General features: G+C 43.4%; 1 protein-coding gene across 1 annotated transcript in view; it reads left to right on the top strand.

Annotated features, from left to right (window-relative positions):
- Positions 1–13412, top strand: part of LOC117510113 (protein crumbs homolog 1-like) — a 136959-nt gene that overhangs the window by 108741 nt on the left and 14806 nt on the right. Inside the window, exon 8 of the mRNA XM_034169728.1 lies at positions 5795–6336. Within this exon, the coding sequence (XP_034025619.1) occupies positions 5795–6336 (542 nt within the window). The remainder of the gene's footprint in view (positions 1–5794; positions 6337–13412) is intronic.

Genomic DNA, 13412 nt, shown 5'->3' with positions numbered 1-13412 from the left:
TGACGTTGGATCCCAGAGGGACCTTGGCCGTGGTTATTACTCCTGGAGCTGGCGGGAGGCCCTCTGGGGGGTGTTGGTCCCTACGTGTCGTTTGGGGGGAGGAGGGGGGGTATTGTAGCATTTTTGTTTGTGAGCTCAAGTTTGGGTTTTTCTTTTCTCCCCTTCCCTGGGGTTTGATGGAACGGTCCTCTGGGGGGGGGGGGGGGGGGGGGGGGGGGGGTATTTTGGCATTTTTGTTTGTGAGCTCAAGGTTGGGTTGTTTTTCCTTTCTCCCCTTCCCTGGGGTTTGATGGGACGGTCCCCTGGGGAGGGGGGGGGGGTGTTTTGGTTGTTTGTGTTTTGTTTTATGACTAATTACACATGTTTGGATAAAGGCTGACCGCACAGGTGTAAGAACTCCTGGCCACACCTGTGCTAAGAGACTGTCAGAAACAAGGGCAAAGATGCAGCCAGTTCAACCAGTCTGTTGGAGGATGAACGCAGACGCGGTTTCCAGCCATGGTCCCTGGAGGGGGGTGTTTCTCCTGGGCCAGGTGTGTGTGGTCGCCGGGAGGCTTCCCGTGAGGGTGGGGTACTGTTATATGGCTGGGGGGGCCTGGCTGCCGGTTTGTTTCTGTTTTTTGGTTTTCCTCCCAGGTGGCGTGCGTTTGGGACTGAGTGGCTGTGTTGCTGAGGCTGTCAGGACCTCACCCTGATCACCTGCGACTCGTCAGGACTCACAGCTGTGGTGCATCTGGATGGATTGGAACATGTTGGCATTTAAGACTGGAGTGCACAGTGTGTATTTGCCAGAGACTCGACCTTGTGACCAGACGGGTGAGATCGTCGTCTCGGGAGCCATCTCATCAGCAGCGGATGCTGAGAACGTCCAGGTTTGATGCACAGTCTGTGAAAGAGAAGGGGGTGAGGTTTCACGCTCGTCAGCACACTTCCTGAGGTACGTTAGATTTTGTGACTAACAGTTATACAGTCAGTAAATGTGGTGTCCCTCACACCTTATTGTATTGAGCTGTTTGTTAGTCATGTATCAGCTTCCACTGCAGTGGAGTTTTGTGAACTGGATGTTCCATGCCTGCAGGTTGGGAAGCTGATCAGTAATCAAGCCAGGAAGTGTTTGCTGTTTGTACACCTTTAAGTGTTCTGTGTGTAGAGTGTGGACTCACATAATGGTTCCTTCTTTCACAGACTCGGTTGTTGCGGCCACCTGGGGGGTGTCGGCGGGGTCCTTGGGTCCGAAACAGCTTCTGGCTCCGGACCGTTAGCGCTGCTGGGAGCGCACCACGCCAGGCTGCACCTTTTTGTTATTATCACTGTTATGTATTAAATTCAGTTAGCCTTTGTACCGTGCTCTGCTTATTTCATACTGGGTCCTTCAAACGCTGGTCGGTTCTCCGAGCTGCGTCCGACACATAACATTAAACATTAGGTCTCTCTCTTCTAAGTCCCTGTTAGTAAATTATATAATAATTGATCAACATATTGATTTATTCTGCCTTACAGAAACCTGGTTACAGCAGGATGAATATGTAAGTTTAAATGAGTCAACACCCCCGAGTCACACTAACTGCCAGAATGCTCGTAGCACGGGCCGAGGCGGAGGATTAGTAGCAATCTTCCATTCCAGCTTATTAATTAATCAAAAACCCAGACAGAGCTTTAATTCATTTGAAAGCTTGACTCTTAGTCTTGTCCATCCAAATTGGAAGTCCCAAAAACCAGTTTTATTTGTTATTATCTATCGTCCACCTGGTCGTTACTGTGAGTTTCTCTGTGAATTTTCAGACCTTTTGTCTGACTTAGTGCTTAGCTCAGATAAGATAATTATACTGGGCGATTTTAACATCCACACAGATGCTGAGAATGACAGCCTCAACACTGCATTTAATCTATTATTAGACTCAATTGGCTTTGCTCAAAAGGTAAATGAGTCCACCCACCACTTTAATCATATCTTAGATCTTGTTCTGACTTATGGTATGGAAATTGAAGACTTAACAGTATCCCTGTCTGATCATTTCTTAATAACATTTACATTTACTCTGATGGACTACCCAGCAGTGGGGAATAAGTTTCATTACACTAGTCTTTCAGAAAGCACTGTAACTAGGTTTAAGGATATGATTCCTTCTTTATGTTCTCTAATGCCATATACCAACACAGTGCAGAGTAGCTACCTAAACTCTGTAAGTGAGATAGAGTATCTCGTCAATAGTTTTACATCCTCATTGAAGACAACTTTGGATGCTGTAGCTCCTCTGAAAAAGAGAGCTTTAAATCAGAAGTGCCTGACTCTGTGGTATAACTCACAAACTCGCAGCTTAAAGCAGATAACCCGTAAGTTGGAGAGGAAATGGCATCTCACTAATTTAGAAGATCTTCACTTAGCCTGGAAAAAGAGTCTGTTGCTCTATAAAAAAGCCCTCCGTAAAGCTAGGACATCTTACTACTCATCACTAATTGAAGAAAATAAGAACAACCCCAGGTTTCTTTTCAGCACTGTAGCCAGGCTGACAAAGAGTCAGAGCTCTATTGAGCCGAGTATTCCTTTAACTTTAACTAGTAATGACTTCATGACTTTCTTTGCTAATAAAATTTTAACTATTAGAGAAAAAATTACTCATAACCATCCCAAAGACATATCGTTATCTTTGGCTGCTTTCAGTGATGCCGGTATTTGGTTAGACTCTTTCTCTCCGATTGTTCTGTCTGAGTTATTTTCATTAGTTACTTCATCCAAACCATCAACATGTCTGTTAGACCCCATTCCTACCAGGCTGCTCAAGGAAGCCCTACCATTATTTAATGCTTCGATCTTAAATATGATCAATCTATCTTTATTAGTTGGCTATGTACCACAGGCTTTTAAGGTGGCAGTAATTAAACCATTACTTAAAAAGCCATCACTTGACCCAGCTATCTTAGCTAATTATAGGCCAATCTCCAACCTTCCTTTTCTCTCAAAAATTCTTGAAAGGGTAGTTGTAAAACAGCTAACTGATCATCTGCAGAGGAATGGTCTATTTGAAGAGTTTCAGTCAGGTTTTAGAATTCATCATAGTACAGAAACAGCATTAGTGAAGGTTACAAATGATCTTCTTATGGCCTCAGACAGTGGACTCATCTCTGTGCTTGTTCTGTTAGACCTCAGTGCTGCTTTTGATACTGTTGACCATAAAATTTTATTACAGAGATTAGAGCATGCCATAGGTATTAAAGGCACTGCGCTGCAGTGGTTTGAATCATATTTATCTAATAGATTACAATTTGTTCATGTAAATGGGGAATCTTCTTCACAGACTAAGGTTAATTATGGAGTTCCACAAGGTTCTGTGCTAGGACCAATTTTATTCACTTTATACATGCTTCCCTTAGGCAGTATTATTAGACGGCATTGCTTAAATTTTCATTGTTACGCAGATGATACCCAGCTTTATCTATCCATGAAGCCAGAGGACACACACCAATTAGCTAAACTGCAGGATTGTCTTACAGACATAAAGACATGGATGACCTCTAATTTCCTGCTTTTAAACTCAGATAAAACTGAAGTTATTGTACTTGGCCCCACAAATCTTAGAAACATGGTGTCTACCCAGATCCTTACTCGGGATGGCATTACCCTGACCTCTAGTAATACTGTGAGAAATCTTGGAGTCATTTTTGATCAGGATATGTCATTCAATGCGCATATTAAACAAATATGTAGGACTGCTTTTTTGCATTTACGCAATATCTCTAAAATTAGAAAGGTCTTGTCTCAGAGTGATGCTGAAAAACTAATTCATGCATTTATTTCGTCTAGGCTGGACTATTGTAATTCATTATTATCAGGTTGTCCTAAAAGTTCCCTGAAAAGCCTTTAGTTAATTCAAAATGCTGCAGCTAGAGTACTGACGGGGACTAGAAGGAGAGAGCATATCTCACCCATATTGGCCTCTCTTCATTGGCTTCCTGTTAATTCTAGAATAGAATTTAAAATTCTTCTTCTTACTTATAAGGTTTTGAATAATCAGGTCCCATCTTATCTTAGGGACCTCGTAGTACCATATCACCCCAATAGAGCGCTTCGCTCTCAGACTGCAGGCTTACTTGTAGTTCCTAGGGTTTGTAAGAGTAGAATGGGAGGCAGAGCCTTCAGCTTTCAGGCTCCTCTCCTGTGGAACCAGCTCCTAATTCAGATCAGGGAGACAGACACCCTCTCTACTTTTAAGATTAGGCTTAAAACTTTCCTTTTTGCTAAAGCTTATAGTTAGGGCTGGATCAGGTGACCCTGAACCATCCCTTAGTTATGGTGCTATAGATTTAGACTGCTGGGGGGTTCCCATGATGCACTGAGTGTTTCTTTCTCTTTTTGCTCTGTATGCACCACTCTGCATTTAATCATTAGTGATTGATCTCTGCTCCCCTCCACAGCATGTCTTTTTCCTGGTTCTCTCCCTCAGTCCCAACCAGTCCCAGCAGAAGACTGCCCCTCCCTGAGCCTGGTTCTGCTGGAGGTTTCTTCCTGTTAAAAGGAAGTTTTTCCTTCCCACTGTCGCCAAGTGCTTGCTCACAGGGGGTTGTTTTGACCGTTGGGGTTTTTTACGTAATTATTGTATGGCCTTGCCTTACAATATAAAGCGCCTTGGGGCAACTGTTTGTTGTGATTTGGCGCTATATAAATAAAATTGATTGATTGATTAACCATCAGATGACAAGGTAAAACCTCTTAAATCATTCTAAAGTCAGTTTTAAGCAGGAACGAGGTGATATTCCTCGACACTTGGAAATGAGGGACGGTCAGTGAACACAACAGCTAGCAGCTCATGCAGCTGTGGCGCTCTGATTGCTTCATCTGCCTCTTCTGATGAAATAATGCTGAATTTATGCGGAAATGATTGTTGTACAAAAGCTTCAGGTATTTGTTGCTGAGATAGATCATGACTGGAGTGCAGTTTTAAGCAGAAACGAGGTGATAATCAGTGAACCGCGGCTGATGACGAAGGCAGGGGTTGGGACTAGAGGTGGGTGGATTGATCCTAATATCGATAATATCGATACCAACGCTGGTATTGATATTGAACGATCCTCGTGTAAAAAGATCGATACTCAAGCTTTTTTTCTCTGACTGGTGCGCAGATTCATCAAAGTCTACTCTCTGTAAGAGCAGTGCTGCGCTGTGTCACACAACACAGAGCAGCGCACCCTTGTATTATGGTTTGTCAGCCCTCTACCTCAGGAGATTTTAAGTTGTGTTGAGTGATATTTTTTTTAAACACAAATGTTGATTGTGATAATAAAGTATTTTGTTGTCACGTACAATGTTTGGCGAAATTCTATAATAGGTCTTTTGGATCCTTTGGAGCTATGAAGCTTAAATATGAAAAAAGTATCGGTATCAGTATTGATATCGGCGATACTGGGCCTGTATTTACTTGGTATCGGATCAATACCAAAATTCCCGGTATCGCCCACCTCTAGTTGGGACCGATTTTTAGGGCGGACTGTTTGGTCAGCGACACCATCTAGTCAATGCAAGTGGTTTTACTCCAATAAGAGTTGATCTTACACAGTGTTGAGTTAATTTAGGCCTGCGGTAGAGCATATTTTACTCTATTTAAACTGGGATCAAATGTTATCCCAGCAAAGTAAAGTTTACTCAGCAAAATTTCCTGTGCAGTTGTGACTGAATAGGGATTTGGACACGCTCTTAACACCATGTGATTTGTACATCTTAATGAAATAATACAAATAATGTATGTTGATGCGTTTACAAAAGATACTGACAAATTTGTGTTTCCTTCCTCTTCTTTAGAGTATCCATCATGGACCTTTGGATCTGAGAACACCACCAGCTATGCTGCCGTTGATATTTTGGAGGGTCACAAAGACAACTTCACCATCTCCTTTTTAATGCGATCCCTTAAACACAATGGTCTGCTACTGCAGTTCCATCGGGGAAAAAAATCTTATCTTACGATTTACCTGAAGGAAGGCACTGTGGCTGTCTACAGCCCCTACACCACACTGCTGTCAGAAGCTATGTCTGTCACTGATGGCCACTATAATTTAGTGACTATCAAGATAAACTATGGCCATGTAGTCTTCCCCAAAGCAGGACATCATCGCGCCTTAGGGAATGTGAGTGTAGAGGCCGGGGATGTGGCATATATTGGCGGGCTCCCTGCAGGGAACAGTGTGTATTCCTGGGGTGGAAACTTCAAGGGCTGCCTGCAGGACATTCGACTGGACCACAAACATCTTACAACCAAGGAACTACCAGAGGAGGTGGAGGTTTATCACATGCGTTTGTCCCGTAATGTGCTTGTTGGATGCCACAGTGATGACACATGCAAGGTAGAACACACCTCCTACACGTGGTCTACTGTATGATCTTTACAAACAAAAGAGATGTTTAATGTTTCACATGAATGAAAGTGGTTGTTGGGTGTGTCCCAGATCCTGACTGGATGAACATATTTGATGGTTTAATTAGGTGCAGTTGGAGCAGGGACAGTTGGAAAACATGCAGGGCAGGAGATCTCCAAGATCAGGGCTGGAGAACCCTGTACTGCAAATACCAGTAAATCATGGAGTAGAACCACATTATCAAAAACAAGCCTGCCTGGAACACAGGAGAAACTGATCAGATTTGCTACTCTGATTCATTACTCTGTCCATGCTCATGGCCAAAACCTTGGAGACAATTTCATAAAACATACAAAGTAAAGGGTTATCAAGTCTTTTGATAAATCGGAAGTCAGTGGAGGCAGTAAGGTTGAATTCCAGCCCCTCAGCTCTGTGGTACCAACAAGTCAGACATTACTGACATCAGATTTGCACCAGTCAGGTCCTTTCCTTTTAAAGCAGCACGTAGAGAAACAGGTCATTTCTTAGAGACCTGAAAATTGTTTAGTTGAAGTCACATGAGTGTGCTGCACTGAAAAAATGTGGAGTGAAATTTAACTAATTACTTAAAAACCTTGGTAACAGTCTCCACACTGAAATTCTCAGTAAATTTAACTGGGTATTTTCTCAGTTACTTATTTGTCATTCGTAAAATCTGCCTCAAAGCTGCTCTAAATTGAATAAAGGAAAGCTTTTGCATTGCAGTTTCTCATCTTAGCTCAGATTCTCCAAACAAAATGCCAAACATTCACTTTCTTCACACCTTTATGAAAGACAGTCATGCATATACAGAAACAGAAAGACAGTCATGCATATAAACAACTCCTCAGTTCATGGATACATCATTCTTCAGTCTGAGTCACACTGGGTATGTACTCCGAGAAATAAGAGAGTTTTTGTTATGGTTAAAGGGTATGGACTCAAAAGCTAGGCGCAAGGAACAAAGCGGGTTGTGAATGAAAAGATATTTATTTACAAGAAGAAAAATGATAATACTGTGCTGGAGGTGCCTGCAGAGTGGAGAGTCAGCCCACTCTTGGCGGTGGGAAATAGGGAGCTGAAGATTCCTGAATCAGTCTTGCAAACGAACTGAAAGCTTGAGAGGTTCAAAGCCAGCGACCAGGTGGGATGTACAGAGCCGAGACCAAGAACTGGAAGAACAGAGGAGAAAGATGGTGAGTGATTGCACTCGTAACACAGGATGCCTTTAACAGTTCACATTTCTCAGGAGGCTTAAGCAGAAGTGTTCACAGCTCTGGAAATAATGTTCTCCTTTTAGGAGATATGGTTTATTGTTCAGGAATCATTCACAGTTCATAAGTTATCTTCAGAGGTCAGAGGTCAAGTGCCACGCGTCTGTGACGCAGTTCCAATTAAGCGGGACTTGAAGACTTGGAAAGTTCTTAATAGTTCAGTGTCAGAGTTTATACAGTTCTTGGAACAGTTCTTTTAACATGTACAGTCACAGGCAGGAATGAGTGAGAATGGAATCCTACTGAGACATGAAGGAACTTAACTGGAGCGGAGCAGAGCCGTGCACTCTGAGCTGAGAGCCATAGAGTTCCAAAGTGATGTTGCTGTGCAGATAGCCAGGAGCCAGGAACCAGGTTACCTTGAGTTTAGCTGCGGGATCTCCATCGTCTTAGTGCATGGGAGCAGCAGGAAGATGAGGTCAAGGTCAGGAGTCTCAGAAAGCACCAGGCAGGACAGGAACACTAGGAAGATGATCATCAAATATCTGTAAGTATCTGGACGTATCTGGCAACAGTAGAACTGAAAGTCTGAGTTTAAATAGTCTGCCGGTCATGAGTTGCTCATACATGGCAGATGTGCAACCGTGATGAGAGGTGAAGCGCAACAGATGTGAATCGGCTCTGAGTGCACCATCTGGTGGAAAAACACATAAACCAGATACAGGATGAAGTATGGTGGTAAATACCAGATCCAAGATGTTGTGAAGACTAGTTGTGCATGGATTGACCTGAATGAGGCTGGCCTCCTGGACAGAATTGAGCAGCGATGTGTTCACCACATATCCATTCTGCTGAGATGGTTTAATGGTGGGACCTCTCCAGTCGATATCAGGGACATTAAAGACACCTAATAATAATATGTTAGGCAGTCTTCGACTTGGCAGTTTAGCAAGGGACACATCAAGCTCATGAATATTGTGGGGGTCTGCTGTAGGTTGTCTATAAAATGAACCAAGATAAAGAGGTCGGTGACCTCAGATGGTAATCCTGGCTCATACACCTTCACAATCTGACTCTAAAGTAGGTTCAGTGCATGCGTAGCATTCAGATGGTCACCGTCTTTGCGGAAAAGAAAGAAAAACACAAGGGATGAAATTTGGTACATGGAACATATGAACCTTGATAGGCAAAAAAAAGGCAGGCCGACCACAAAGGTGAACAGCTTTCATCTCTCATGAACTCCAGAAACTTGACCTTGACATCACTGTCTTGAGTGAAACAAGAAGAACAGGTGAAGGTCAGATGTAGGAAGAGCACAGGGGTTATGTTTTTTTTTTTTTTCTGGAAAGGACTTCCTAAGGAGAAACAACAAATCCATGGCATTGATTTTGCCATTAAGAACTCTATCCTTCCAAAACTAACTGAACTCCCGGTGGGTGCCAGTGAATGGCTGATGACACACTGTCTCCAACTTGAGAGAAAATGCATACCACCATCATTCGTGCTTATGCACCGACCCTTGAAGCCGACTATGAAGAGAAGGAAACCTTCTACACAAAGCTGGACACCATTCTATGTGTGATTCCAGCACCTGACAAGATCAGTCTCCTTGGCGACTTCCATGCCCTGGATGAAAATGACCACCAGCTCTAGAGTAGGCAAGTGCAACATCAACGGCACCCTGTTTCTCAAGAAGTGCACTGAACTCAATCTCATCTCATTGTCACCAACACAATCTTCAGTCAAAAGGAAGAGTTTAAAGCCCTCAGGCAGCGCCTTTGCTCAAAGCATTGGCACCTGCTTGACTATATCATTGTCCGAAAGTGCCATCAGGAAGATGTGCTGTCCACCAAGACAATGACTGGTGCAGACGACTGTTGGACAGATCATTATCTGAGCTGCTTCAGGATCCAAGCTGAGCACATGTCCCAAGAGGAGGCCTAGACATTGCAAGACTGTCAATAGGTTCAACATCAACAAGCTCAAAGATCCAGAAACAAAAGCTGAGTTTCAGCAGTACCTGATAAAAGAACTCCCCACGAAGTACTCCATCTCGGCTCCTAAGCATTGGGAGGAGCTCCAGATAGCCATAACAACAGCCTGCCAATAAACATTTAGATATGAGAAGGGGAAGCGCCAGGACTGGTTTGATGAGAATGACCAGGTCTCCCAATGACTTATTGACAAAAATTGAAAAGCTTTCCAGAAAGATTGACCTAGCAAGAGAAAAGGTCTTCATTACAGCAAAGCAAGGCAAAGTGACACTGCAAGGTGAAACTTGCAAACTGAAAAATCAGTGATGGATCAACAAGGCTGCTGAAATCCAAGCTCTCACTGACGCAATGACAACAAAGCCTTTTTCAGTGCCACCAAAGCAATGGCCCCTCCACCCAGGGACAAGCACTCCTTTGAAGCAAGGATGACTTCAGTGCTCAATGGTAGGAACACTTTGAAGACCTCTTGAACACCAAACCAACTGTTGAGAAGGAGGAAGTGGTCAGTCATTTACCAACACAAGACATCATTGAAGAACTCAGCCAAACCCCAACTCTTGAAAAAATCTTGTCACCCTTAAAGGCATGAAAAACAATAAAGCACCCAGGGAAGACAACATTCCCGTTGAGATCTTTAAAGAAGGAGGTCCCTTTCTCTAATGCCATCTGCACCAACTCATTGTCAAAATCTGGACTCAAGAAGAAATACACACCGATCTGAAAGACTCAATGACTGTTACCTTTTGACAAGTGGAAAGGAGACAAGTCTGACTGTGACTCAATGCTGCCAAGTGCAGGAAAGGTTCTTGCATGAATTACTAATAACCGCCTGAGACCACTAGCAGAAAACATCCTTCCTTTAACTCAGAGTGGCTTCCGATGATCAAGAAGGACAACAGACATGATCTTCACTGTCTGCCAATTGCAGGAAAAGTGTCAAGAGCAACACCAGCCATTGTACCGCACCATCATTGATTTGACAAAGGCATTCACAGCATACTATGACCACTTCTGTAGTAGATCCTGAGCAAAACAGGCTGTCCAGAGAAAATCATCCATATCATAATGCTTCTCCACGATGACACAGTTCTGGTGAATGGCACAAAAACTGAAGCCTTCAATGTTCAATCAGGAGTGAAGCAGGCCTGCATCATTGCCCCTATGCTTTTCATCATCTTCATAGCCACGATCCTCCATTTGGTCAAGGACAAAGTGCCATCATTAATTGACATCATATACAGAATGAATGGAAAGCTCTTCAGCCTGACCTGACTGAGACCCAAGAAGAAAATCACCACCACTTCGCTCTTAGACTTCCAGTATGTTGACAACAGCAGCATGTCATCCTTTATCAAAGAAGGACTTCAGAAAATCCTTGAAACCTTCAACCAAGCTTGGTCTTTGCATCAACCTGAAGAAGAGACAGGTCCTGTACCAGCCTCCACCCAACATGGTCAATCCAAAGCTTCCTGCTGTGAAACTCCCAGAAAACATGACCCACTTTCCCTACCTGGGCAGCCATGTGTCATCAAACTCTGACATAGATGATGAGATCCAACTAACTCCATCTAACTCAGGTATGCAGAAACTGCCTTTGGCCAGCTATACACCACACATTTTCAGTAACCGAGACCTTTGACATGAGATGAAACTACTCACCTACAAAGCCATAGTCATGCCAACCCTGCTCTATGGATCTGAGACCTGGACCACCTACCACAGTCACCTGAAAACCCTTGAGCAATTCCACCAACACTGCCTGAGAAGCATTGTCAGCATCAGTTGGGAAGCCTATCATACCAACATCAGCGTCCTGGCTGAAGTGAAGCTACAGAACATAGAATGTGTCATCACTGAGAACCAGCTTCAGTGGGTGGGTCACATCATTAGGATGGATGATTTCCCAACCAGATCTTCTACTCCCAGCTGAGTGAAAGAAATCAGTCCAGAGGAGGGAAGAAGAAATGCTTCAAGGACCTCTTTAAGCACAACCTTAGGAGCTGCTCCCTCAACTGGGAGATCTGGGAAGAACATGTGAGGAAACGAGCCAGCAAAGAGCCACATAGGAGCGTGTCTTTGAAAAAATGTGGGTGGATTTGACCACACAAAGCTCATATCAGACTTTGGAAAATGCCAGTATTGAACCAATACTATTGGCCATTAAACTGATAACTGGATGATATAGGGACATCCCCTAATACACATCTGTCCTCTGTGTCAATCACAGCATGACACAAGCAACAATAACATCCTTCTGGAGAGACACAAGTTGATTTGAGGTGCCTTACCTGTGGAGTTGTGTAGCAGCCGATCTGCTCTGTGTAAGCCTGATCCCGTCAGATCTCAGAAGCTAAGCAGTGCGGGACCTGGTTAGTACTTGGATGGGAGACCTCTTTGGAACACCAGCGGCTGTGTGTGTTTCTCCAAGTAACACTGGAGTTGCATCAGGAAGGGCGTCCGACGTAAAACCTGTGCCAAATATCAATGCAGATCTGGTTGTATCCTCTGTGGCGACCCCAAACAAAAAACGGGAGCAGCCGAATGGACAATCAACCTGTGGAGTTGGAATAAATGAAAACAAGTAGAAGGAAACGGTCAAAAACAACAAAGCATGGCAGCGCAACTCAGCAGTCTCCTTGGTTTGTGTCATAGCGCCACATAAACCATTTCACACACAAGCAGGCACAGTTCACTATCATCCATGTTTTTTCTGGGCGTAGCCTGTTACTATAGCAATCAATATGGATAAGACTGTGTCAGTGTGGACACACAGATCAGATCTGGTTACTTGCTGTATGGGCAGTCAGTCAATGAGATCTGATTTAAATCAGATTTGTAATAAATCTGATTTGAACTGGCAGTGTAAACAATACCCTAGAGTACTGGATTGCTACTTAGCACAAATCTAGTTTTAGATGTCAAATCAAATCAATTTTATTTATATAGCGCCAAATCACAACAAACAGTTGCCCCAAGGTGCTTTATATTGTAAGGCAAGGCCATACAATAATTACGTAAAAACCCCAACGGTCAAAACGACCCCCTGTGAGCAAGCACTTGGCTACAGTGGGAAGGAAAAACTCCCTTTTAACAGGAAGAAACCTCCAGCAGAACCAGGCTCAGGGAGGGGCAGTCCTCTGCTGGGACTGGTTGGGGCTGAGGGAGAGAACCAGGAAAAAGACATGCTGTGGAGGGGAGCAGAGATCAATCACTAATGATTAAATGCAGAGTGGTGCATACAGAGCAAAAAGAGAAAGAAACACTCAGTGCATCATGGGAACCCCCCAGCAGTCTACGTCTATAGCAGCATAACTAAGGGATGGTTCAGGGTCACCTGATCCAGCCCTAACTATAAGCTTTAGCAAAAAGGAAAGTTTTAAGCCTAATCTTAAAAGTAGAGAGGGTGTCTGTCTCCCTGATCTGAATTGGGAGCTGGTTCCACAGGAGAGGATGTGTCATGTGTCATGTTATACAGTTATGCACTGGATTCTGTATGTAAAGCTTAAATAACAAAAATGTTCAGAGACATCTGGTGGGGATGTCAAGTTAATTCTATGCAATTTATTTATAAAACACATTTAATGCAGCCAACACTGAGAACACATAAGTGCTACACAGCTAAAAAAATAAAATAAAAAGAATAAGACATACGACTGAGTAAAAATAATAAAATGTAACAACATTACTGTTTGCCTAAAATGGATTAGACAGATGGATTAGGGCTGGTTTTCTTGTTTTTGTGCTAACTCAATTCTATCACAGTGTAAAATTAACTCTATCATGCTGTGAACGACTCTTATTGGAGTTGAAAAACGTGGTTTGACAAGACAGTAGAGAT

This window comes from Thalassophryne amazonica, chromosome 5 (assembly GCF_902500255.1).
Source record: "Thalassophryne amazonica chromosome 5, fThaAma1.1, whole genome shotgun sequence".
Lineage (NCBI taxonomy): Eukaryota > Metazoa > Chordata > Actinopteri > Batrachoidiformes > Batrachoididae > Thalassophryne > Thalassophryne amazonica.
Note: the sequence above shows the minus strand (reverse complement) of the source record. Positions and strands in the feature narration are given on the sequence as shown.